Source organism: Euphorbia lathyris, chromosome 6 (genome assembly GCF_963576675.1).
Source record: "Euphorbia lathyris chromosome 6, ddEupLath1.1, whole genome shotgun sequence".
NCBI lineage: Eukaryota > Viridiplantae > Streptophyta > Magnoliopsida > Malpighiales > Euphorbiaceae > Euphorbia > Euphorbia lathyris.
The window spans coordinates 27247070-27274217 of NC_088915.1; the positions used below are offsets into that span (position 1 = coordinate 27247070).

At 36.5% G+C, this 27148-nt stretch overlaps 1 protein-coding gene across 50 annotated transcripts; it reads right to left on the reverse strand.

The window, feature by feature from the left end:
* Nucleotides 1-220: 220 nt before the first annotated feature.
* On the reverse strand, nucleotides 221-26239 carry LOC136231881 (uncharacterized). 50 transcript variants are annotated; one of them, XR_010690153.1, is made up of 34 exons: nucleotides 26225-26239; nucleotides 23534-23630; nucleotides 22916-23289; nucleotides 22342-22708; nucleotides 21878-22223; nucleotides 19524-19659; nucleotides 12678-14329; nucleotides 12363-12546; nucleotides 11509-11595; nucleotides 10738-11078; nucleotides 10278-10330; nucleotides 9314-10168; nucleotides 8859-8906; nucleotides 8658-8744; nucleotides 8300-8426; nucleotides 7450-7497; nucleotides 7271-7357; nucleotides 6695-7040; nucleotides 6113-6160; nucleotides 5912-5998; nucleotides 5579-5695; nucleotides 5139-5481; nucleotides 3892-3978; nucleotides 3559-3660; nucleotides 3355-3461; nucleotides 3121-3274; nucleotides 2666-2754; nucleotides 2465-2551; nucleotides 2121-2233; nucleotides 1695-2035; nucleotides 1253-1305; nucleotides 1057-1143; nucleotides 779-826; nucleotides 221-627 (listed from the first exon to the last, which is right to left on the reverse strand). XR_010690153.1 is itself a non-coding variant. In XM_066020878.1 (30 exons), exons 23-26 carry the CDS (start codon nucleotides 2702-2704, stop codon nucleotides 2004-2006), a joined length of 285 nt encoding a protein of 94 aa, XP_065876950.1. In that variant the 5' UTR covers nucleotides 2705-2754; nucleotides 3121-3274; nucleotides 3355-3461; nucleotides 3559-3660; nucleotides 3892-3978; nucleotides 5139-5481; nucleotides 5579-5695; nucleotides 5912-7040; nucleotides 7271-7357; nucleotides 7450-7497; nucleotides 8300-8426; nucleotides 8658-8744; nucleotides 8859-8906; nucleotides 9314-10168; nucleotides 10278-10330; nucleotides 10738-11078; nucleotides 11509-11595; nucleotides 12363-12546; nucleotides 12678-14329; nucleotides 19524-19659; nucleotides 21878-22223; nucleotides 22342-22708; nucleotides 22916-23063; the 3' UTR covers nucleotides 345-627; nucleotides 779-826; nucleotides 1057-1143; nucleotides 1253-1305; nucleotides 1695-2003. The 50 variants fall into 50 exon arrangements, 20 of the variants coding, with proteins under 20 accessions (XP_065876950.1, XP_065876945.1, XP_065876937.1 ...); XR_010690146.1 differs by having other exon boundaries at nucleotides 5912-7040; nucleotides 12678-14059; nucleotides 14246-14329; XR_010690148.1 differs by having other exon boundaries at nucleotides 5912-7040; nucleotides 12678-14063; nucleotides 14246-14329.
* Nucleotides 26240-27148: the final 909 nt, after the last annotated feature.

Consider the following 27148-nt stretch of genomic DNA (forward strand, 5'->3'; position numbering starts at 1 on the left):
TCATTTTCCCATTCGTGGGTGGCGACTTTTCCATATCTCCGAGCTCCGGTCCTGCCGAGCAGCTTGATTCCATGATTGGTTACTTTCAGCGACAATCACCGCTTACGTCGCCATGAGGTGTCCACCCCCCGGTCCGCCCGGGAGATTAGGCCGCGGCACCTCGTCTAACACTAGTTCAAATATTTTTCATGCTGGATACTCTAATTTATTTCTCATCTACATCTAATTTTTAGATAATGTTAAAGAAGCAATTTCAGTCTTTCAGACGCCTAAAAAATTAGTGCATGTTGACTCATCTGGCCAGGACGAGACCTAACCCTTCTAGAACTTATAAGTATGTCGCCTTTGTTAAAGAAAATAATATTAGGAAGTCCAGTAGTCCATTCCAGACAGTGATCTTTGCCCCCATTCATCTAGATTCCATATATATACTTGTGCTCCTGTAGCTATAGTTCTGTGATTTCCCTAAAATAAACCTGCCTTTTCACTAATCAAATACTTATAAAAGTTTGAAAATTCCTTCACAGCTTTCAGGTTGTACTTTGTTGAAGCTTCAGACTGGACATCTGTATCTATTTCCATAAACTGTCTTTCTTTATGGTAGCTTATGGTGGGAATCTCCTGATCCTACGAAAACCAATGTAATTAAAGTAAGATGATAATGAACGGATAAAGGTCGCTAAATAAAAATCGAACAACCAAAATAAGATTGTCTTCGATATATATCTTTTCCTTTATTCAAAGATTACGAGAGAAAGGTTATGGATCTGGACTTAACAGCCTGTGTAAGAACAAGAGCATCCTTTCCAAGTCTCATTGCGCCAGTCTAAGACATCAATATCCAGATCAACATTAGCCACACAAATAATTATTAGAGGGTTGCTAAGAATACTGAATGCTACAAAATTTTACAGACTTATTTGAATTTCTAAATTTTGTTGCTTGGAATTCAAAAATGTTCTGATTTCAATTTCATGAACTTATATAAAACTGAACCAAAACTATATGGGATTCCTTCAATAATACCACTACTTCTAACGAGTTCAAAGTACTCACGTGAACAAACAAACATAGGAGATGCCAAAGCTAGAGTGAAAACCCATCCTCCATCCAGCACAACACCTCCGACCGAAATTCCAATACCTAGTACAAATATAATTTTATTTCTCATTTGTTTTCCATGCAAATTTATTGTAACACGAATAACAAACGAATTAAATTCCTTCAAACCAGTAGTAGGGTCACGAGTTACCATTCTTTCATTAATGTAACTTGGGCCGAACACATCCACACCATCACCTAACCCTGATTTGCAGAAATAAATAATTATTGACTTCGATTTTATTCTGCACAATTTAGCAAGCTATCAAATCTATTGGAGTAGACAGAGCAATGTATATTTAGATTACGCTAGGTGCTATAGTTTTATTCCTACATTGTAAAGTGTCAAAATTAAGCTACTTCTCAATTTACTAGTTTTTTGGAGTTGTCTCCTTCATAAAATGCACAACCTAGTTCAAATATTTTTCATGCTGAATACTCAAATTTATTTCTCATCTACATCTAATTTTTCTATAATGTTAAAGAAGCAATTTCAGTCTTTCAGACGCCTAAAAAATCAGTGTCTGTTGATCGATAAATCTCAAGTCTCTCTGTGCCCATTATAGTTTTAATCAGAAAAGAAGATGGCAAACCTTTTGACTCATATGGCCAGGACGAGACCTAACCCTTCTAGAACTTATACGTATGTCGCCTTTGTGAAAGAAACTAACACCAGGAAGTCCAGTAGTCCATTCCAGACAGTGATCTTTGCCCCATTCATCTAGATTCAATATATATATACTTGTACTCCTGTAGCTGTTGTGTGATTTCCTAGGAATAAACCTACCTTTTCACCAATCAAATACTTATCAAAGTGTGAAAATTCCTTCACAGCTTTCAGGTTGTACTTTGCTGAAGCTTCAGACTGGACATCTGTATCTATTTCCATAAACTGTCCTTCTCTACGGTAGCTCATGGTGGGAATCTCCTGATCCTGTGAAAACCAATATAATTAAAGTAAGATGATAAGGAATGGATAAAGGATGCTAAAAAAAATCGAACAACCAAAATAAGACTGCCTTCGGTATGCATCTTTTCCTTCATTCAAAGATTGTGAGACAAAGGTTATAGATTTGGACTTAGCAGCCTGTGTAACAACAGGAGCATCCTTTTCAAGCCTCATTGCGCCATTCTGAGACATCAATATCCATATCAACATTAGCCACGTCGTATAATTATTGGAGGGTTGCTAAGAATACAAAATGCCACAAAATTTTGTAGACTTATTTGAATTTCTAAATTTTGTTGCTTGGAATTTAAAAATATTCTCATTTCAATTTCATGGAATTATATAAAACTGAACAAAAACTATATGGGATTCCTTCAACAATACCATGACTTCTAATGAGTTCAAATTACTCACGTGAACAAACAAACACAGCAGCTGCCAAAGCCAGAGTGAAAACCCATCCTCCATCCTGCAGAACACCTCCGACCGAAATTCCAATACCTAGCACAAAAATAATTCTATTTCTCAATTGATTTCCATGCAAATTTATTATACTACGAATAACAAACGAATTAAATTCCTTCAAAGCATGAGCAGGGTCACCAGTTACCATACTTTCATTAATGTAACTTGAGCCGAACACATCCACACCATCACCTAACCTTGATTTGCAGAAATAAATAATTATTGGCTTCAATTTTATTCTGCACAATTTAGCACGCGATCAAATCTATTGCACTAGATAAATATATTGCAGTAGACAGAGCAATGCATATTTAGATTACGCTAGGTGCTATAGTTTTATTCCTATATTGTAAAGTGTCAAAATTAAGCTACTTCTCAGTTTACTAGTTTTTTGGAGTTGTCTCCTTCCAAAAATGCAGAACCCAGTTCAAATATTTTTCATGCGGAATACTTTAATTTATTTATCATCTACATCTAATTTTTGTTTAATGTTAAAGAAGCAGTTTCAGTCTTTCAGACGCCTAAAAAATCAGTGCTTGTTGCTCGATAAATCTCAATTCTTTCTGTGCACATTATAGTTCTAATCAGAAAAGAAGATGACAAACCTTTTGACTCATCTGGCCAGGACGAGACCTACCCTTATAGAACTTATAAGTATGTCGCCTTTGTGAAAGAAACTAACACCAGGAAGTCCAGTAGTCCATTCCAGACTGTGATCTTTGCCCCATTCATCTAGATTCCAGATATATACTTGTGCTCCTGTAGGTATAGTTGTGTTATTTCGCTAGAATAAGCCTGCCTTTTCACCAATCAAATACTTATCAAAGTGTGAAAATTACTTCACAGCTTTCAGGATGTACTTTGCCGAAGCTTCAGACTGGACATCTATATATATTTCCATAAATTGTCCTTCTCTACGGCAGCTTATGGTGGGAATCTCCCGATCCTGCGAAAACCAATGTAATTAAAGTAAGATGATAATGAACAAATAAAGGGCGCTAAATAAAAATCAAACAACCAAAATAAGATTGTCTGCGGTATACATATTTTCCTTCATTCAAAGATTGTGAGAGAAAGGTTATGGATCTGGATTTAGCAGCATGTGTAAGAACAAGAGCATCCTTTCCAATCCAAATTGCGCCAGTCTGAGACATCAATATCCAGATCAACATTAGCCACATCATATAATTATTGGAGGGTTGCTAAGAATACTGAATGCCACAAAATTTTGCATACTTATTTCAATTTCTAAATTTTGTTGCTTGGAATTTAAAAATGTTCTGATTTCAATTTCATGGAATTATATAAAACTGAACCAAAACTATATGGGATTCCTTCAACAATACCATAACTTCTAACGAGTTCAAAGTACTCACGTGAACAAACAAACACAGGAGCTACCAAAGCAAAAGTGAAAACCCATCCCCCATCCAGCACAACACCTCCGACCGAAATTCCAATACCTAGCGCAAAAATAATTCTATTTCTCAATTGATTTCCATGCAAATTTATTATACCACGAATAACAAACGAATTAAATTCCTTCAAACCATGAGCAGGGTCACCAGTTACCATACTTTCATTAATGTAACTTGAGCCGAACACATCCACACCATCACCTAACCCTGATTTGCAGAAATAAATAAGGGTTAAGGTGCAAAAATACCCCTAACGTTTTGGGTCTGGAGCAATTTTACCCCTAACGTCTAAAATGGTGCAATTTTACCCTTAACGTTTGTAGCCAAGAGCAATTTTACCCCTAACGTTGATAAATTGGATCAATTTCAGAAATAATTCATCAAACTGTCTTCTCGGTCATGAATCTTATCATCTACACTTCATATATGCGTCATTTTATCAGTAACAAATCATAAACATATGCTGGGATGTGAAAAAAATAAAAAAATATATTGTCTTTTGTATGAATTAGATAAAAAAAAAATTCAAAAAATTCACCGAATTTGTAAATATTAATCTCCAATTCTATTATTAAATTACAAAAAAACATGAAATTCTTTTTTTAGGATGAATTGATATGAAATTGGTGCAAAATAATGAATAAAAATATATGTGTTTTATAATAATATCTGAAATTGACCCAAATTACCAACGTTAGGGGTAAAATTGCTCTTGGCTACAAATGTTAGGGGCAAAATTGCACCATTTTAGACGTTAGGGGTAAAATTGCTCCTGACCCAAAACGTTAGGGGTATTTTTGCATCTTAACCCAATAAATAATTATTGGCTTCAATTTTATTTTGCACAATTTAGCAGGCTATCAAATCTATTGCACTAGATAAATATATTGCAGTGACAAAGCAATGCATATTTAGATTATGCTAGGTGCTATAGTTTAATTCCTACATTGGAAAATTTCAAAATTAAGCTACTTCTAAATTTACTAATTTTTTGGAGTTGTCTCCTTCATAAAATGCGCAACCTAGTTCAAATATTTTTCATGCTGAATACTCTAATTTATTTCTCATATACATCTAATTTTTGGATAATGTTAAAGAAGCAGTTTCAGTCTTTTAGACGCCTAAAAAATTAGTGCCTGTTGCTCGATAAATCTCAATTCTTTTTGTGCTTATTATAGTTCTAATCAGAAAAGAAGATGTCAAACCTTTGGACTCATCTAGCCAGGACGAGACTTAACCCTTCTAGAACTTATAAGTATGTCGCCTTTGTGAAAGAAACTAACACCAGGAAGTCCAGTAGTCCATTCCAGACACTGATCTTTTCCCCCATTCATCTAGATTCCATATATATACTTGTGCTCCTGTATCTATAGTTTTGTGATTTCCCTGCAATAAACCTGCCTTTTTACCAATCAAATATTTATCAAAGTATGAAAATTCCTTCACAGCTTTCAGGTTGTACTTTGTTGAAGCTTCAGACTGGACATCTGTATCTATTTCCATTAACTGTCCTTCTCTACGGTAACTTATGGTGGGAATCTCCTGATCCTACAAAAACCAATGTAATTAAAGTAAGATGATAATGAACGGATAAAGGGCGCTAAATAAAAATCAAACAACCAAAATAAGATTGTCTGCGGTATACATCTTTTCCTTCATTCAAAGATTGTGAGAGAAAGGTTATGGATCTGGACTTAACAGCCTGTGTAAGAACAAGAGCATCCTTTCCAAGCCTCATTAGGCCAGTCTGAGACCTCAATATCTAGATCAACATTAGCCACATCATATAATTATTAGAGGGTTGCTAAGAATACTTAATGCAACAAAATTTTGCAGACTTATTTGAATTTTGAAATTTTTTTGCTTCGAATTTAAAAACGTTCTGATTTCAATTTCATGGAATTATATAAAATTGAACCAAAACTATATGGGATTCCTTCAACAATACCATGACTTCTAACGAGTTCAAAGTACTCACGTGAACAAACAAACACAGGAGCTACCAAAGCAAAAGTGAAAACCCATCCTCCATCCAACACAACACCTCCGACCGAAATTCCAATACCTAGCACAAAAATAATTCTATTTCTCAATTGATTTCCATGCAAATTTATTGTACCACGAATAACAAACAAATTAAATTCCTTCAAACCAGGAGTAGGGTCACCAGTTACCATACTTTCATTAATGTAACTTGAGCTGAACACATCAACACCATCACCTAACCCTGATTTGCAGAAATCAATAATTATTGACTTCAATTTTATTCTACATAATTTAGCAGGCTATCAAATCTATTGCACTAGATAAATCTATTGCAGTAGAAAGAGCAATGCATATTTAGATTATGCTAGATGCTATAGTTTTATTCCTACATTGTAAAGTATCAAAATTAAGCTACTTCTCAATTTACTAGTTTTTTGGAGTTGTCTCCTTCATGAAATGCACAACCTAGTTCAAATATTTTTCATGCTGAATACTCTAATTTATTTCTCGTCTACATCTATTTTGTGGATAATGTTAAAGAAGCAATTTCAGTCTTTCAGACGCCTAAAAAATGAGTGCATATTGACTCATTTGGCCAGGACGAGACCTAACCCTTCTAGAACTTATAAGTATGTCGCCTTTGTTAAAGAAAATAATATCAGGAAGTCCAGTAGTCCATTCCAGACAGTGATCTTTGCCCCCATTCATCTAGATTCCATATATATACTTGTGCTCCTGTAGCTATAGTTCTGTGATTTCCCTAGAATAAACATGCCTTTTCACTAATCAAATACTTATCAAAGTGTGAAAATTCCTTCACAGCTTTCAGGTTGTACTTTGATGAAGCTTCAGACTGGACATCTGTATCTATTTCCATAAATTGTCTTTCTTTATGGTAGCTTATGGTGGGAATCTCCTGATCCTACGAAAACCAATGTAATTAAAGTAAGATGATAATGAACGGATAAAGGTCGCTAAATAAAAATCGAACAACCAAAATAAGACTGTCTGCGATATATATCTTTTCCTTCATTCAAAGATTATGAGAGAAAGGTTATGGATCTGGACTTAGCAGCCTGTGTAAGAACAAGAGCATCCTTTCCAAGCCTCATTGCGCCAGTCTGAGACATCAATATCCAGATCAACATTAGCCACACATATAATTATTGGAGGGTTGCTAAGAATACTGAATGCTACAAAATTTTACAGACTTATTTGAATTTCTAAATTTTGTTGCTTGGAATTCAAAAATGTTCTGATTTCAATTTCATGAAATTATATAAAACTGAACCAAAACTATATGGGATTCCGTCAATAATACCACTACTTCTAACGAGTTCAAAGTACTCACGTGAACAACCAAACATAGGAGATGCCAAAGCTAGAGTGAAAACCCATCCTCCATCCAGCACAACACCTCCGACCGAAATTCCAATACCTAGTACAAATATAATTCTATTTCTCAATTGATTTCCATAACAAACGAATTAAATTCCTTCAAACCAGTAGCAGTGTCACGAGTTACCATACTTTCATTAAAGTAACTTGAGCCGAACACATCCACACCATCACCTAACCCTGATTTGCAGAAATAAATAATTATTGACTTCGATTTTATTCTACACAATTTAGCAAGCTATCAAATCTATTAGAGTAGACAGAGCAATGCATATTTAGATTACGCTAGGGGCTATAGTTTTATTCCTACATTGTAAAATGTCAAAATTAAGCTACTTCTCAATTTACTAGTTTTTTTACAGTTGTCTCTTTCATAAAATGCAAAACCCAGTTCAAATATTTTTCATGCTGAATACTCTAATTTATTTCTCATCTACATCTAATTTTTGTATAATGTTAAAGAAGCAGTTTCAGTCTTTCAGATGCCTAAAAATTCAGTGCTTGTTGATCGATAAATCTCAATTCTTTCCGTGCCCATTATAGTTCTAATTAGAAAAGAAGATGGCAAACCTTTTGATTCATCTGGCCAGGACGAGACCTAACCCTTCTAGAACTTATAAGTATGTCACCTTTGTGAAAGAAACTAACACCAGGAAGTCCAGTAGTCAATTCTATACAGTGATCTTTGCCCCATTCATCTAGATTCAATATATATATACTTGTACTCCTGTAGCTATAGTTGTGTGATTTCCCTGGAATAAACCTACCTTTTCACCAATCAAATACTTATCAAAGTGTGAAAATTCCTTCACAGCTTTTAGGTTTTACTTTGCTGAAACTTCAGACTGGACATTTGTATCTATTTCCATAAACTGTCCTTCTCTAAGGTAGCTTATGGTGGGAATCTCCTGATCCCGCGAAAACCAATGTAATTAAAGTAAGATGATAAGGAACGGATAAATGGCGCTAAAAAAAATCGAACCAAAATAAGACTGTCTTCGGTATGCATCTTTTCCTTCATTTAAAGATTGTGAGAGAAAGGTTATGGATCTGGACTTAGCAGCCTGTGTAAGAACAAGAGCATCCTTTCCAAGCCTCATTGCGCTAGTCTGAGACATCAATATCCAGATCAACATAAGGCACATCGTATAATTATTGGAGGGTTGCTAAGAATACAAAATGCAACAAAATTTTGCAGACTTATTTGAATTTCTAAATTTTGTTGCTTTGAATTTAAAAATATTCTGATTTCAATTTCATGGAATTATATAAAACTGAACCAAAACTATATGGGATTCCTTCAACAATACCATGACTTCTAACGAGTTCAAAGTACTCACGTGAACAAGCAAACACAGCAGCTGCTAAAGCCAGAGTGAAAACCCATCCTCCATCCAGCACAACACCTCCGACTGAAATTCCAATACCTAGCATAAAAATAATTCTATTTCTCAATTGATTTCCATGCAGATTTATTATACCACGAATAACAAATGAATTAAATTCCTTCAAACCAGGAGCAGGGTCACCAGTTACCATACTTTCATTAATGTAACTTGAGCTGAACACATCCACACCATCACCTAACCCTGATTTGCAGAAATAAATAATTATTGACTTCAATTTTATTCTTCACAATTTAGCAGGCTATCAAATCTATTGCACTAAATAAATCTATTGCAGAAGACAGAGCCATGCATATTTAGATTATGCTAGGTGCTATAGTTTTATTCCTACATTGTAAAGTGTCAAAATTCAGCTACTTCTTAATTTACTAGTTTTTTGGAGTTGTCTCCTTCATAAAATGCACAACCTAGTCCAAATATTTTTCAGGCGGAGTACTCTAATTTATTTCTCATCTACATCTAATTTTTGTTTAATGTTAAAGAAGCAGTTTCAGTCTTTCATACGCCTAAAAAATCAGTGCCTGTTGATCGATAAATCTCAATTCTTTCCATGCCCATTATATTTCTAATCAGAAAAGAAGATGGCAAACCTTTTGACTCATCTGGCCCGGACGAGACCTAACCCTTATAGAACTTATAAGTATGTCACCTTTGTGAAAGAAACTAATACCAGGAAGTCCAGTAGTCCATTCCATACAGTGATCTTTGCCCCATTCATCTAGATTCAATATATATACTTGTACTCCTGTAGCTATAGTTGTGTGATTTCCCTAGAATAAACCTGCCTTTTCACCAATCAAATACTTATCAAAGTGTGAAAATTCCTTCACAGCTTTCAGGTTTTACTTTGCTGAAGCTTCAAACTGGACATCTGTATCTATTTCCATAAACTGTCCTTCTCTACGGTAGCTTATGGTGGGAATCTCCTGATCCTGCGAAAACCAATGTAATGAAAGTAAGATGATAAGGAACGGATAAAGGGCGCTAAAAAAAATCGAACCAAAATAAGACTGTCTTCGGTGTGCATCTTTTTCTTCATTCAAAGATTGTGAGAGAAAGGTTATGGATCTAGGCTTAGCAGTCTATGTAAGAACAAGAGCATCTTTTCCAAGCCTCATTGCGCTAGTCTGAGACATCAATATCCAGATCAACATAAGGCACATCGTATAACTATTGGAGGGTTGCTAAGAATACAAAATGCAACAAAATTTTGCAGACTTATTTGAATTTCTAAATTTTGTTGCTTTGAATTTAAAAATATTCTGATTTCAATTTCATGGAATTATATAAAACTGAACCAAAACTATATGGGATTCCTTCAACAATATCATGACTTCTAACGAGTTCAAAGTACTCGCGTGAACAAACAAACATAGCAGCTGCCAAAGCCAGAGTGAAAACCCATCCTCCATCCAGCACAACACCTCCGACTGAAATTCCAATACCTAGCACAAAAATAATTCTATTTCTCAATTGATTTCCATGCAGATTTATTGTACCACGAATAACAAACGAATTAAATTCCTTCAAACCAGAAGCAGGGTCACCAGATACCATAGTTTCATTAATGTAACTTGAGCTGAACACATCCACACCATCACCTAACCCTGATTTGCAGAAATAAATAATTATTGACTTCAATTTTATTCTGCACAATTTAGCAGGCTATCAAATCTATTGCACTAAATAAATCTATTGCAGTAGACAGAGCAATGCATATTTAGATTATGCTACGTGCTATAGTTTTATTCCTACATTGTAAAGTGTCAAAATAAAGCTACTTCTCAATTTACTAGTTTTTTGGAGTTGTCTCCTTCATAAAATGCACAGCCTAGTTCAAATATTTTTCATGCGGAATACTCTAATTTATTTCTCATCTACATATAATTTTTCTTTAATGTTAAAGAAGCAGTTTCAGTCTTTCAGACGCCTAAAAAATCAGTGCTTGTTGCTCGATAAATCTCAATTCTTTCCGTGCCCGTTATAGTTCGAATCAGAAAAGAAGATGGCTAACCTTTTGACTCAGCTGGCCAGGACGAGACCTACCCTTCTAGAACTTATAAGTATGTCGCCTTTGTGAAAGAAACTAACACCAGGAAGTCTAGTAGTCCATTCCAGACAGTGATCTTTGCCCCATTCATCTAGATTCCATATATATACTTGTGCTCCTGTAGGTATAGTTGTGTTATTTCCCTGGAATAAACCTGCCTTTTCACCAATCAAATACTTATCAAAGTGTGAAAATTCCTTCATAGCTTTCAGGTTCTACTTTGCTGAAGCTTCAATCTGGACATTTGTATCTATTTCCATAAACTGTCCTTCTCTAGGGTAGCTTATGGTGGGAATATCCTGATCCTGCGAAAACCAATGTAATTAAAGAAAGATGATAATGAACGGATAAAGGGCGCTAAATAAAAATCGAACAACCAAAATAAGCTTGTCTTTGGTATACATCTTTTCCTTCATTCAAAGATTGTGAGAGAAAGGTTATGGATCTGGACTTAGCAGCCTATGTAAAAATAAGAGCATCCTTTCCAAACCTCATTGACCCAGTCTGAGACATCAATATCCAAATCAACATTAGCCACATCATATAATTATTGGAGGGTTGCTAAGAATACTGAATGCAACAAAATTTTGCAAGCTTATTTGAATTTCTACATTTTGTTGCTTGGAATTTAAAAATGTTATGATTTTAATTTCATGGAATTATATAAAACTGAACCAAAACTATATGGTATTCCTTCAACAATACCATGACTTCTAACGAGTTCAAAGTACTCACGTGAACAAACAAACACAGGAGCTGCCAAAGCCAGAGTGAAAACCCATCCTCCATCCAGCACAACACCTCCGACCGAAATTCCAATACCTAGCACAAAAATAATTCTATTTCTCAATTGATTTCCATGCAAATTTATTGTACCACGAATAACAAATGAATTAAATTCCTTCAAACCAGGAGCAGGGCCACCAGTTACCACACTTTCATTAATGTAACTTGAGCCGAAAACATCCACACCATCACTTAACCCTGATTTGCAGATATAAATAATTATTGACTTCAATTTTATTCTGCACGATTTACCAGGCTATCAAATCTACTGCACTAGATAAATCTATTGCAGTAGACAGAGCATTGCATATTTAGATTATGCTAGGTGCTATAGTTTTATTCCTACATTGTAAAGTGTCAAAATTAAGCTACTTCTCAATTTACTAGTTTTTTTTATAGTTGTCTCCTTCATAAAATGCACAACCTAGTTCAAATATTTTTCATGCTGAATACTCTAATTTATTTCTCATCTACATATAATTTTTGGATAATGTTAAAGAAGCAGTTTCAGTCTTTCAGACGCCTAAAAAATCAATGCATGTTGCTCGATAAATCTCAATTACGAAAGTTAAGCTGTCATACCAAGCGTGAAAATTCATTTACAAATTAATTCTAGATGGAATTTTCAATCGTATCAAATGTATGAATTGAAATCAAACTACAGCTTAATGTAACATATTCATATTCTCAGCATAATCCACAATATTAGAGTAACGATAACGAATACAATGCAATTATAGAGCACGATACTACAATCCAAACAGATGTTCCTAACAGAAATACAAAGAAACTACATAGGCTACCTGAAATCTGACACCAAATTGTCCTATACGATTCACATAATCTGTATTTGGCCTCTTGTGACCAAAACAAGTCATTTTCACAATCTCCTCATGGGTCATTCCACATCCATCGTCAATAATTGACAATATAGGAATACGCTTTCCATCTTTCTTTGAATATACGATTTCAATAGAAATATCCAGTCTGTCAATATAAATGACACAAATAATAAGCTAACTTGTAAAAAGATGCTGCAACAAACATTTCAAAGATATATCAACTATAGTATCGAATCTGCAAACAACAAAAAAAAATGATGCCAAAGGATAAGCTACCTGCTTGTTTTTGCATCTCTTGAATTATCAACAAGCTCAGTGTCACGGGGGTAATCCTAGGCCCGGCCTAAGCCCCGTGTGGCGCCTCGACTTCCCCAAGTCTCGGCCAGCCAACTCCTACCGAAGGGTCCCGTCAATGCCTCTGTCGGTATTCCGTCCCGGAAGGGTCTCTCTGTGGGGCGAGCCTCGCCCTAGAATGAGCTCGCACTATGGGGCACTCACCGGCCCCCATAATGTCCGTAGGGTTCCACCCTACGGAGACATCCGCCTTCCTTCCCGAAGGACGTATGCCCGACTCTCCTAGTCTCTAGTAGACTAGGGCGGATCACTTAGGCCAGTACCGATTACTGACCCCGGGGGCGGCGGAGATCCATACGCCAGGGTAGTCCCTGTCCCCCTATAGTGTTTCTTATACCAACTCGGGTCCTCCCATCCGCGTACGTTGGTAAGCTCCATACGCCACACAGCTTGCCACTAGGGTTGAGTTTGCCTATGGCCAAACTCCCCCCCTTACACTCTCCCCCACTTAGAGGATCAACGTCCCTGTTGATCGGGTTTGCCTCTTCTGACGAAAGCTTCCCCTTTTGGCTTGAGTGTCACTAATGTTTCGCTAAGCTGTCGGCCTTCTTCCACTGATCTCCGCTTGCCTTTGAACTTTACTTGAGTCTCTACACTGCTCGCTTTTCTCTAAGGACGGCTTGAACTTCAACCATCCTTTACTTGAGTTTTCACATTGTTCACTTGTCACTAGAGATGGTTTCCACTCCGACCATTACTTTGCTATTTCTGTAGCCTGCGACTTGAACATCTTTGACTGAAGATCTTTTCTTGCGCTGCAATTATAAGCTTTCTTCGTTGGCGCTAGCAGAAGTACTTTTCAAAGGGTTGTGAAGTTTTTGACAAATTCTTTTCACATCCGCTAGTGTTTCCATTTGAGTACTCTTCCTCCACGGAACATCCTCTGATACTGTTGCTCCCCGGATCACCCTTTAAGTCTTTTTACTGTTCCAAGTGTCTCCTCCCGAGTTCCCATACTCTTTCACCACATCTTATTATATACATCTCATCATATACTAGAGGGTCTTCCTCTAAGTATTCTAACTCTTCCGTAATATACCATAGTATACCTTAATCTCCTATGATACACCATAGGGAGGATTTGCATAGGGCCTACTTGAACTCTCCCCCACTTAGAGGGTCAATATACCATAAGGAGGGTTTGCATCACTTGAACTCTCTCCCACTTAGAGGATCGACGTCTCTGTTGATCGAGGAGATTTTGGAACGTCTTCGAAAACCATCGATGTCGATGAGCCAAGAAAGAAGTCGCTAATCCTTGCTTCGATTTCAACATGTTCATCTTGCAATTGTTGACCTATTTCCTGTCTTTGGAAAGAATTTACCTTGCAAAACGGACTATAAGGAAACCACAGTTTCGTAATATGAAAATGTGAATGTTGGTAGCCGAACACTTTTTTGTTAAGCCTACCCACATTCGCAACGGAAGCAAAATATGAAGACAATAATATTACCATCATTATTCATAATAGAGGGATAAGAACTCTTACACGATTTTGCAAGTCTTCAAATACTTGATTTACCAAAGGGGTGATATTGATGGTAAGCCGGCCAATGGAACTAGATCACTCTAGCTGCAAAGATCACATGCAAGGGTTAGATAGGAACCACATGTAGTGAATATAATAGCGTACATACGATACCAACATAAGGGCAAATATCTCAATCATACACACATATGGGTAACATACAGAACACTCAAGAAAGAACAATACACGGATGATGTTATTCATAGATAAGTAACAATGTTACACCAAGGGTCCCATCTCGTAGTAGTAGGGGGGCAATTACTAGAGATGGTAGACTACCAACAACCGAGTGACTGTTCAGGGTGACAGGTCACTCCCCCCCCTCTTTATACCCTTCTTGAATTGTATCGCTGAGATATACTCCTTGGCTCGAATTGAGCTCATCGTTACAAGTATGATGCACTGATCCTGGTTCGAAAACAAAAGGCAACTTGCTGATGCCATGGGTACTGCAAAAACTCTGTTTCCGAAAATCCAGCCCCAACACGACATCAAAGTCATCCATACGTGCTATTGGGAACCCTATCATGCCCGTCCAGGGTCCCAATTTGCAAGGTACATGTTGGGCCGTTCCAGTAATCGACTGAGCAGCTGAGTTCACCGCCTTCATCATTTATATCCCCCTTACCACATGGAGTCCTAAGCGGGAGGCTTCAGTGTCGGTCAAGGCTCTCGTGTTCTCTCCATTTATTACCATCTCTACATACAAGAGTCCCTTCTCTGAACTATCTCCTGTCTCTTTTATTTGTTTTGCCAGGGCTCCCATGAATTGAAGCGATCCCATTACTGAGGGTTCTGAAGGTTCGCGTTCCTTTCCCCTTTTCGACACTCTATTCTTCTCGTGTCGCAAGTCGTGAAGCCAGAGATGATCTCTGTGTGTAGGGACTTGTTGTTCTTGGAGGAAGGTTTCTTCTTTCTGAGTAGTTCCCTAGGTAGGGTCGACGCTCAGAGTTGTTGGCGTTCCACGGTCGCCTTTCACTTCCGGATGAGGAATAGTTTCGGTCATCTCCCCCATTCCATGGTCTGCTCCATTTGTTAGTCCTGGGGTTTGAGTCTACTCTAGAAGGGGATTTCCTCTTCATGTTACTATTAAAATCCTCTATGCTTTCAGCTGCCGTGATTGCTGAGGAATGATCTGTGGCTCCCCTTATGATGTACCAACTATGTAGCCGACATCCTGTCATTATCATTTATAGCCGAGGAGGAGACATGCGGCAAGTTTGGACTTGTTTGCTGACGGTTCAGACCCTGCTTCGTTTCCTGCCTCCTTTTCAATTGGACTTCTGCCTCTATTGTCACCATTGTTGGGTTGTTTCGCCTTCTCCCTCGAGATGAGTTCAAAGTCGATGGTGAAACTCAGGATTATAACTCTGGAGTTTTTCCATCGATGGTCTTACAACTGGCCTCCGTCAATTCTCTGGTTGAACTCGAACTTTTACCGATCATTGCTTTCATAGGATCTGATAGGATCTCCTGGATGTCTTACGTTTCAGCTCACTAGTGGAATGCCTCTTATTTTGTTGGACATGTCCACAGTCTGCTAAAACCCTTTATTTGTTACTTGTCAGTCGTTAGACTCGTTTGCTTAATGCGCTCGCCTGACTCGAGCTTCATATAGCTCAAATACCTGCATAAAACATATATGGTACAAAAATATGCCATGTATGGGATATATTCCACACCAAAACCATGTTCTGCAAGATACTGCGTCCTATAGGAAACATGTCTTGTCTAGAACATATTATGTCTGTTGTTGAGACTGCTCGCCTTCGTCACGCTTGTTAGGGTTTTCAACACACCAAACCACCCTCATTTTCCTCTTGAGGCTCCGCACTTTCTCAAGCTTGTTGGGGTGCCGGTACCTGCACAAAACACATTTCAAGTACAAAGTATGACCTGCATGAGGTACATTTTGCACCAAAACTAGATTTTGCATAAGAACTATATTCTGCACGAAACTACGTTCTGCATGGAACACGTCCTGTTCGACACTTATCCTGTTTGGTGTTGAGATTTCACATGTCCTCCAAGTTTGTTGGGGCTCTGCAAAAACGTGCCCCTTTTTTGCACATCAATCTTTGCCTTCATGAGTCCCACTAGGACTTCCTTGTTGGTGCATGTTCTAGCTCGCTAGTGGGATGTCCCTTCTTGGAACGGACATGTCTACCATTTGCTAGAACCATTGCTTGCTGATTTGCCAGCTGCCATTTCCCTTTTGCTTATGCCACCATTTAATTCGTTTTGTGTTTGCTTGGGTAGGCTTTAAGCCGCTTCGAGTTTGCCATCGCTTTTTGGGTGTTTTTGAATGCTCCATTTCTTTTAATGGAATCCCCCTCACTCCTTTGACAGTCGAAACTCCTCACTTTTCTCAAGCTTTTTGGAGTACCTGCATAGAAAACATGTCCTTCTTGTACATGAGTTTGTTTTGGGTGTCACAGAGCTCATTACAAGCAAGGATAAAACCTATGAATTATCTCAGGCATCCCCTCGATACATTCATAGTATTAGAGCTATTCATCTTCAATATCAGCCTTTGTGGCCTCGGCCCCTGCCGGAGTTGTATTTAGCCTTCATGGCCTCGGTCCCTGCTGGACTTGTATTTAGCCTTCATGGCCTCGGCCCCTGCCGGATTTATATTTAGCCTTCATGGCCTCGGCCCCTGCCGGATGAAAATTAGCCCTCAAGGCTTCGGCCTCTGCCGTATGTATATTAGCCCTCAAGGCCTCGGCCCCTGCCGGATGTAGATTAGCCCTCAAGGCTTCGGCCTCTGCCGTATGTATATTAGCCCTCAAGGCCTCGGCCCCTGCCGGATTTTTTTTTTTGGTATGGTCTCGGCCTCTGCCGGATTTGTATACTCGAGTGATCTCTTTTCCATGTCTCTTTCTTTTCTTTTCCTTTTTTTTTTGTTTTTTTTTTTTTTTTTTTTTTTTTGTATGGACTTGCAACCATAATCTTTACTCAATTTCATCTCGTGACCATCTATGGGTCAGATGATAATTTCGCAAAAGATATATATGTATATTTTTTTTTTCCCACGACCTTCTATGGTCAAATGAATCTTCCGTCATTTCATCTTCGCAAGGCCTTCTATGGCCAGTGAACCATTTCACTGGGTTGTTCTCACCCGATAATCCCAATTACATCCGATGTCTATCCTTTGCCACGATAGACTTGGGCCAATATATCTATTGTTGCCCACAGTTTCCGCATAAGGGTCTATTTCCGTATGATGGACAGTGTCCATGTAGTCCGAAGACAACTCTATAATGAGTTTTCCTTTATTCTTGAGAAGGCACACACAACGGAATTCAACAATCCATTCATGTCCTTCCCCCGATCCTTCAAATCCCACCTGAGTTTTCTCGACTCATGGAAGAGGAAAAGTAATGTCTAACCGAATCAGAATGATTCACGCACAAATTACGCCTCAATAATTTGGCCATGATAACCATCTATTCGCTAGATCATCCCCATGCTACTTCACATGAGTTCCGAATTCCGAATATCCATTACACATTCTCCCCCCATTAAAGGGATTGAATCACCCGCAATCCCATCGCCTACTACCGTAGGGGAGTATGCATTCACTTTCTAGCATTCACATGCGTTAGTGAACTTAGTTCCCTTTTGTTATTTCCGCATTCCCACACACTGGGTAATATCTCACCACGCTAGCCCTGGTAAACCATAGGCTTTCATCAATCCGAAAAGCATCATAGATTTCCACCCGTCAATTCTTTGGGGAAATTTAGGATCTTTAGTATCGCAAGCCCGCATCTCCAAGGTCTCGCTTAGTTAAAGATATGTTCGCTCACACCACGATGAACTCGATTAGTTAAAGCAACGTTGGCTCACACCACGAAGAACTCGTTTAGTTGAAGCACTGTTGGTTTATACTACGAAGAACTCGCTTAGTTAAAGCTGGCACACTCTCTTCAGGGAGAACTCTTTTAGTTAGAGCTTACTTACCCACCTCGCAAAGGTCTTGCTCAGTTTGAGAAACTACCACATACTTCGCAAGGCCTTTGCTTAGTTCTGGCTCTGATACCAAATGTCACGGGGGTAATCCTAGGCCCGGCCTAAGCCCCGTGTGGCGCCTCGACTTCCCCAAGTCTCGGCCAGCCAACTCCTACCGAAGGGTCCCGTCAATGCCTCTGTCGGTATTCCGTCCCGGAAGGGTCTCTCTGTGGGGCGAGCCTCGCCCTAGAATGAGCTCGCACTATGGGGCACTCACCGGCCCCCATAATGTCCGTAGGGTTCCACCCTACGGAGACATCCGCCTTCCTTCCCGAAGGACGTATGCCCGACTCTCCTAGTCTCTAGTAGACTAGGGCGGATCACTTAGGCCAGTACCGATTACTGACCCCGGGGGCGGCGGAGATCCATACGCCAGGGTAGTCCCTGTCCCCCTATAGTGTTTCTTATACCAACTCGGGTCCTCCCATCCGCGTACGTTGGTAAGCTCCATACGCCACACAGCTTGCCACTAGGGTTGAGTTTGCCTATGGCCAAACTCCCCCCCTTACACTCAGCTCAGCTATTGCACCAAAAATCCATCCCGAATTTGATTGACCAAGAGTTTGCAAGTAATTTGGGTCTGCTCGCACATAATTTTTCACTAAGGGCGCTTCCCATTTCACACTACAAGACTGATGTTGTTTTGTTGGATCACAACCTTTAAGTGCATAAGTTGATTCTGGAAATTTAACACACCCATCATTTTCTTTGATTTTCGGAATTGTTTTCATATATACATATTTCCCGGAAACATACTCTTTATCATTGTGAATAGGTGACATTGTGCTACTATTACTACATTTCTCATCTGGGTCCATGTTTTTCCGCACGGATTGACATACCTCTGTTGTATCCACTACTATAAAGAAAAAATAAAAAAATACATGAGGAATTCGTTCTCTTTCACATTTAGCATTAAAAGATGAAATCAGGCTACATTAAATTGAAACTAGAACAATAATACTTTGACCATGAAGCATTACACACCAAGCCCCTAAGCCTATCATCACCCAACAACAAAGTACACCCTATTTTGCATGGACACAGAAATGAATACGGGTATGGACACAAAAAGGGACACTAGAAACGTTATTTCTAAAACATAACCTTTATAAAATAGCCTTCAAAACAAAAATAGACACGAAACGCAGAATGCTACTAAAGAGAAGTCTCTATGCAACATAGAGTACATCCAATGAGGCAATGACTAATTATAATGCACCTGATTCACAATGCTTTTGACCGTTATGCTTGTTGGATGCTTTCCTCTGCTGATATGCAACTCTAACATGGGTACATCCAACAGCTTTGGGAGGAATCATATAAAACTGACAAGATGTACAGTTTGCAATTGCAACCTGCAAAAATAATGATGTCTGTACTTTCAAATTTAGCTCCAGAGAACAAAACAGACATCATATACTTCTGAAGTCTCTCAGCCATGCTTGGAGATGTTTTGATTAGTTTCAACAATTTCATAAAATTTTAATATTTTCTAATAGAGCAAAAGGAAAGAAGAATAAAGCTTCAATATTTCTCAGGATTTTCAAATTCTAGATAATAGAAAAAGAAGAAAATACATCACAATATCTTTCTTCGAATAGTGAGGCAGTCATTGTAAGGGAGTAAACATATTTGAATCCCACAATGCAAGAGAAGAACACAAGAAAGAGATCATTCATGCTAATGCAATTAAAGGGTTAAACAATAATATGGCATTCATTATATATATATATATATATATATATATATATATATATACACATATATATACATATATAGAACAAAATTACCTTGTTCCTTTCACAAAGATAAGACAAAAAAACTCCCCATTCATTTTTGTAGTGAGAAGACTCTAGAGCAGGGCGTAAACAGCAATGAGGTAGATCAGGATGGATGGTAAACTCTGATCTTTTGACATATGGATGGTAAACTCTGATCTTTTGACAATGTCATGTATATTCCAACATTGAGGCATATTCTTTATAAGGCAATAATCAGGTGCACATCACAATCAACACATTATAAAGAAAATGTCCTTTTTTGAATTCCTTATAGGACTGGACTGCTGTTGCAAGAGAGAAACCATAAAGAAATTCAACTAAAAAATGCAGATCCCGAAACATAACCGTGTGTGCTTTCAATTGCAGTAATACTCCATTCCCAAGGCTATTCAAGAACTAGAACACAAGTATATAAGAGAATGAATTGAAAAGGGGAATATAATGTAGCTCAGTCATTTGTGCATTAGGTCATATAGTCACTTGTTCATTAGGTCATATGAGGTTGTCCTCTAGCCATAGTTGTTAAAGGTGCTAACGGATCCTAGAGCCTAGGCTCAAGAACCAACATGCAGAAAAAAAATATATACTCTATTACTAGTTAAAGCATATCAATATCACTAATACTCTATTACTAGTTAAGCACACTTATAACCACACAATAAAGACAAAACCACATCAAACATAATACTAAATGTCAAAATCACCAATTTAAGTTCATTACTTTAGCACCAGGAAGAACATTTAAATGTCACCGGTCTGAATTTTTAAGGCATCAATATCTCTTTTTCCTCGATACACTTACCACCTAAAAAACCAACAAAATCATTTTTTTAATACGGACTAGTGCCGCAGTTTTTATGAATATTTGTAGAAATTATGGTATATTTTTTGCACTGTTCATGTTCACATATAAGAGCTCAATCTCAACTACACTTGTAAACCTGAAATTGAAAGAGGAGAAAAATACTTTTATCTTTGACAATTAATCAGTGCTGTTGCTGGTGCCAGTTCTAGCTTCTTGATGGCATCAGACGTTTTTTCCTTTTGCAAGACACTCTAAATACTTTCGCAACAGTACAAATGTTATAAGCATGGAACTTGTTTCAAAGTATGTTGGAGACCAGAATCCAGTTGCTGAGCATATACATATAGCAGTGCACAAACCGAGTAAAAGTATGAAGCTGAAGTCCCAAGAGCAACTAAAACATCCATGTTCGTTGAACCGTTTCTAAGGGCCTTGCCAGCTGCTATATAAAAGCGCTTCCCAATAACAAATTGCACAACTCTCACCAATGCCCACTTCAACCAATTACCCATAAGAAAGGGTCCACATCGCCAAAGTATCAAGGAATACAAAAGTGGTATGTGAGGACATACATCTCGGATGGAAAAAACAGGAATCTGAATCCAATGCATGAAAAAGCAAATAGCAGTAGAATAATAAAGAAGCAAATCATGCTCTAGATCCTTCCTGTATACACTACAAACTAAGAAAACAACATATGTGTTCCATAACAAGATTCTCATATAAATGGATAGTCAATGCCTTCTCAAATTTCGATTGACATGCTCTAATAGTTAATTCGTCTCTTTAAAAGAATTTTTTGTGAATATTTTAAAAAGGTATAAATGCAGGGAGATATAGAGAAGTTGTGTAAAAAAACAAGAAGCACATGAAGAAGCATATAAAACACATCCACAAGAAGAAACACATATCTTTGAGTAAAATTGTAGATATTAACATCTAAATAAACATAAATAAAATATAACAGCCTACATAATATAATTTTACCTCTGCTCCTAGCTGATGAGTCTGCCTTTGAGGAAGGTTGTAAATTTAGGTTTGAGATTTCGGTACAAAAAATACAATGGCAACGCCCAACCAACAATAGTATAAATATCAGCAAGTAAATCAAACTGATCCCAAACATCGGCAAGTAAATCAAACCAACCCCTTCTCCTTCTCTGAACTCTCACATCAACCCTTCTTCTCTGAACTCTCACGACGTCAGACCTACAGATAGGGCATGTGTTTCGGATCCTCAACCATTCCAGAATACAGGTTCGGTGGTATAAATGATGGCAAGGAAGTTCAACTTCTATATCAACTGAAACATCGTCCAGAAAAATTGCACAAACTAACCAATATAAAATCAGATTAGAGACAAACCAATTCATATAATTTGCAAGGAATTAGACTAAAAGGTCCAAAAACAAACAGAAACAAATTCAGAATATGAAAATTTATTTTTTTACCTCTCTCCTCATCCTCCTCCTGCTCCTCTATGCGCTGCCTGCGCTGTCGGTCCTTCTCCTTCAACAAAAAAAATCTCCTCCGACATGCGCTACATACGCTGCCTGAGCTGCCCCTCAAACAAAAAAATCTCCTCCTCTATTCGTTGTCTGCACTGTCAGTCCTTCTCCTCTGACATGCGTTGTATACGCTGCTTGAGCTGCCTGTTCTGCTCCTCAAACAAAAAAATCTCCTCCCCCAACAAACGAATCTCCTCCTCTATCTGCTGCCTGCACTGTCGGTCCTTCTCCTCCGACATACGCTGCATACGCTGCCTGTGCTGCTCCTCAAACAAAAAATTCTCCTCCCCCAACAAACGAATCTCCTCCTCTAAGATATAAAAATTATACTATTAATTATATTGATATTTTCATGACATAAAAATATCACACTTAATTCAAAAAAAAAAAAATATATATATATATATATATATATATATTAAGGAATATATATATCTCAAAACTAGATGAATTAGAAGAATACTATAATATAAAAATAACAATTAAAAGAATTAAAAGAAATTATTGATTTTTTTACCCGTCTGTTGGATTGGATTGGATGGCATAGTCCTCCTCATCCAACAAAAGGATCTCCTCCTCTATGATATAAAATTACACTATTAATTATATTAATATTTTTATTACCAAAAAACAAATTAAATAAGATCATGATATAAAAATATCACATTTAATTCAAAAATGTGAATAGAAGACAAATTTCCAGAAATTATCAATTATATATATATATATATCAAAACTAGAAGAATTAAAAAAAATACTATGATATAAAAATAATAATTAAAAGAATTAAAAGAAATTATCGATCTTTTTCCCGTCAGCTGATTAATGGCATGGTTGGCGTAGTCGAAATCGGAGTTGTAGTCCTCCTCCTCCACAAAAGAATCTTCTCCTCTATAATATACATAATACTATCAATTATATTAATATTTTTAATACCAAAAAACAAATTAAATAAGATGATGATATAAAAATATCACATTTAATTAAAAAATATGAATAAAAGACAATTTTTTTGAAATTATCAAGTATACATATATTTATATTATTAAGGAATATATATCTCTCAAAACTAGAAGAATCAAAAGAATACTACAATATAATTAAAAGAATTAAAAGAAATTATCAATTTTTTTACCTCTCTCCTGGTTGTAATGAGAGTCGGAGTCGGAGTCCTCCTCTATGGGAGACGGCAACCCCTGCTCTACTACGGGCTGCTGTTGCGTTGCATTCGCCTGAAGTCGATGGTTAAGGAAAACAAGAGCAGTACTTACTACTCCACCGATTAGAAGTTGCCACATTTTTTAAAGCTTTGCTATCAATTGAGAATTGGTTTGAAAGACTTTTATAGTGCCTTAAGTGGAGGGAATGCATAGTTAATAGGGGCCGGTCCTGAACTTTTTAGGCATTTAGAAGTAAATTGCAGAACACATATTGAATTGAAGCAAATTGAAAATAAAAAAGGCAGGGCAACAAACCAAAGAGACAAGCGAGACGAATAAGACAAACCAGACGAAGAAAAGGCAAACCGAAGACCTAAAATTATAAAATGAAGAAACTGAATTTCTGAAATTTGAAAGCACATTCAGAAACTTATATTTGAGATGTGGAGGTAAATTTCATCAATGGTGTACAACATTTGCTCCATTTCACATTTTGGTGTACAACCTTCATTTTGTCTTACTAATATGTACGACCTTATAGGTGACCTCCTAATTTGGTGTACAGCAAGTAAAAATGACCGGTCAACGCTTGGTCAATGCGCCACCTCATCATTTTTCATTCAAGTCAATAGTCAAAGTGAGATCCCCAAATTATTTAAAAAATAAATTTCATCATTTCTCTCTTCTACCCTTATCCCTCCACCACTTCATCTTCTTCACTCTATTTCTTTCTCTTTCTTTAATTTTTTCTCTCTCTTTTATCTCTCTAACATCTCTCTTTTTAAATATCTTTCTATCTTTAAATTTGTTCTCAGAATCCGCATGTTAACCATGAATAATCCCAGAAAGGAGATCTTAAGGCGCTGTTTTGGCCATCTGATAAAAGCAACGCTAACCAATCCCTGCCTAGAACGCCAACTTCACAATCTCCATTTTACCCATTCTTTCTATTTTTACTATTATCAGATCCCATCTTCATACTCTCTCTACAATTTCAAGTACGCTACTTTCGCCTTTTTCCTTTTTTCTCGCTTACCAAACATAATTACATATACTCTTTGTCTCTCGCACACTTTCACTCTTAAGCTGGGCTGTTTTTTTCTTAATAATTGTCGATAGGATCAGAGTAAAGCCACAATTTGATATTAATTCTGTCTTTTGATTGATTAGTATAGCTTTTGTTTGGATACTACTGGATTTTGTTCATCGTTTATTTATTTTTCTACTTCTTCTCTGAGTTTTGATCATCCATGCATGATCAAATTGTTCTTACCACTGCCATTTTGTTCCTATGGTTAAGAGGTGAATGAGATTCTCTTTCATTTTGCATTATTTATCCAATTTTTGTTCTGATGCTAGTTAATTTGAGTTGTTCAAGAAAGTTGTTGGAATAAGGTTAATTTCAACTCAAATTGATACATTCCCACCTCTCAAGACAATAAATTTAACATCACCACTTTCTGGAACTCCAATAATATCTTGAATTCCCAAATATCTTCCATTAATTAGAGAGAAGTTTCTTTAATTGAAGGGCAGCATTAATAATGTCGCGAGCAGTTTTACTGGAATCAGAACTTCTTGAAATGAACACTCTTATCACATCGAATCCTTTCAATAGCAGCAATAAAACATCTTCTGCTCACTTTTAACTAAATGCATCAGTATCTTCCCATCTGATAGTAAACAGATGAAAATACGACGTAAAATGGTAAAGTACATAAGTTGACGAACAACCCCTTTAAGATCTCATTTCTTAGATTATCCATGGTTAACATGTAGATTTTAAGAACAAATTTAAAGAGAGAAAGAAATTTAGAGAGAGAGAGAGAGAGGTCAGAGAGATGAGTTAAAGAGATAGAAATTTGAAGAGAGAGAAAGAAATAGAGGGAATAAGATGAAATGATGGAGGGATAAAGGTAAAAGAGAGAAAGTATAAAATTTATTTTTTTTATAATTTGTGGGTCCCACTTTAACTATTAACTTAAATGAAAAATGATGATGTGGTGCATTGACCGGGCGTTGACCGGTCATTTTTACCTGTTGTACACCAAATTGGGAGATTACCTATAAGGTTGTACATATTAGTGAGATAAAATGAAGGTTGTACACCAAATTGTTAAATGGAGCAAAGATTGTACTCACCCCCTGGATTTAATATTTCTAAACCACAATAGAAAAAATATAAAGAAATAATAAGTGAGACTATTTCTTACATGAATTCCAATGGCACTTCTATATTCGAGACTAGTTATTAAACCTTCAAAATTAGTTCTTTTTTTACAAAAATGGATGCAATATGAAAAACAAATGAAAAAAATAGAGATTAAAGAAGAAAAACTAAATATGAAAATAGTAAATTTAGCAGTTACTAGTATTTACCAAAATAACAGTAATAAAATACTGTACGGAGAACTCAATTTAGGCACTTAGAAGTAATATTAGGGATTTGGGACAAATTAGGAAGAAATAGAAAAAAGTAAAGAAAAATTGCAGAACACATATTGAATTGAAGCAAATTGAAATAAAAAAAAAGGCAGAGCAACAAACCAAGGACACAAGCGAGACCAATAAGACAAGTCAGACGAAGAAAATGCAAATAGAAGACCTAAAATTATAAAACGAAGAAACTGAATTGCTGAAATTTGAAAGCAAGTTCATAAACTTACCCTTACACAAATGTAGCTGCCATCAGAACCAAATAAGAGAGGGGATGGAGAAGAAGCGAGAGAAGAAATCGGAGAGCAAGAACAACATCAGAAGAATCTAAAAGCTATGTTATGTATATAGGAAGAAAGCAAAAAGGCGGGAAAGAAAAACGCGTAGTGTTTATTAAGTTCCTATAAGGGATTAATGGCACTCTTTTCCTATCTCACTAAAATAAGATTTCTTTTTAATTTTGTTTCTATCTAATTTTCTATTGCTTTAGTTAAAGGTAAAACTCGTATAAAATTTAAAATAACAAAAATACCTTTTCATCCTATTTTTACTTTTAACAAAAATTTTGTTTTTTCTATTTTATAATTTTTTCTACGTAAACATTATTTTCTTCATGTAATTTTAATCTTTTAATATTAATTTATTAATTCTATAAGATTGTAATTTAGTGATGGACAACTTATTTTATTAAATAAAAAATATTTTAAAAATTACAAAATTAGAAATCTATATAAATTTATAAACATAAATTTTATATTTCTAATAAAATATTTTAAGTTCATCAAAAAAAAGAAAAAATATTTTAAATTTTTACTTTTATCTTTGCATTTGAATTAATCTAATTTTAAAAATCAATTAGTATGTCCAACATCATCCGATTCTTTAAATTTCAATCAATGTAATTCTAAACATTAATTTTGTATGTTCTTTAACAACCCAAACATAAAATTAGAAAAGATGTTAGTTGAATTTTGTGAAAATAACATTATTCTTGAGAATAGAAAATATGATTGATAAATTGTGTTAGATATGTAATTATTTTGTTTAGGATATATATTATTTGATTGATTTGTAATTATTACAAGCCCTATAATTATGTCTATAGTTATGCTAATGTGATAATTACAAATCAATCAAATAATGTATTTCCTAAA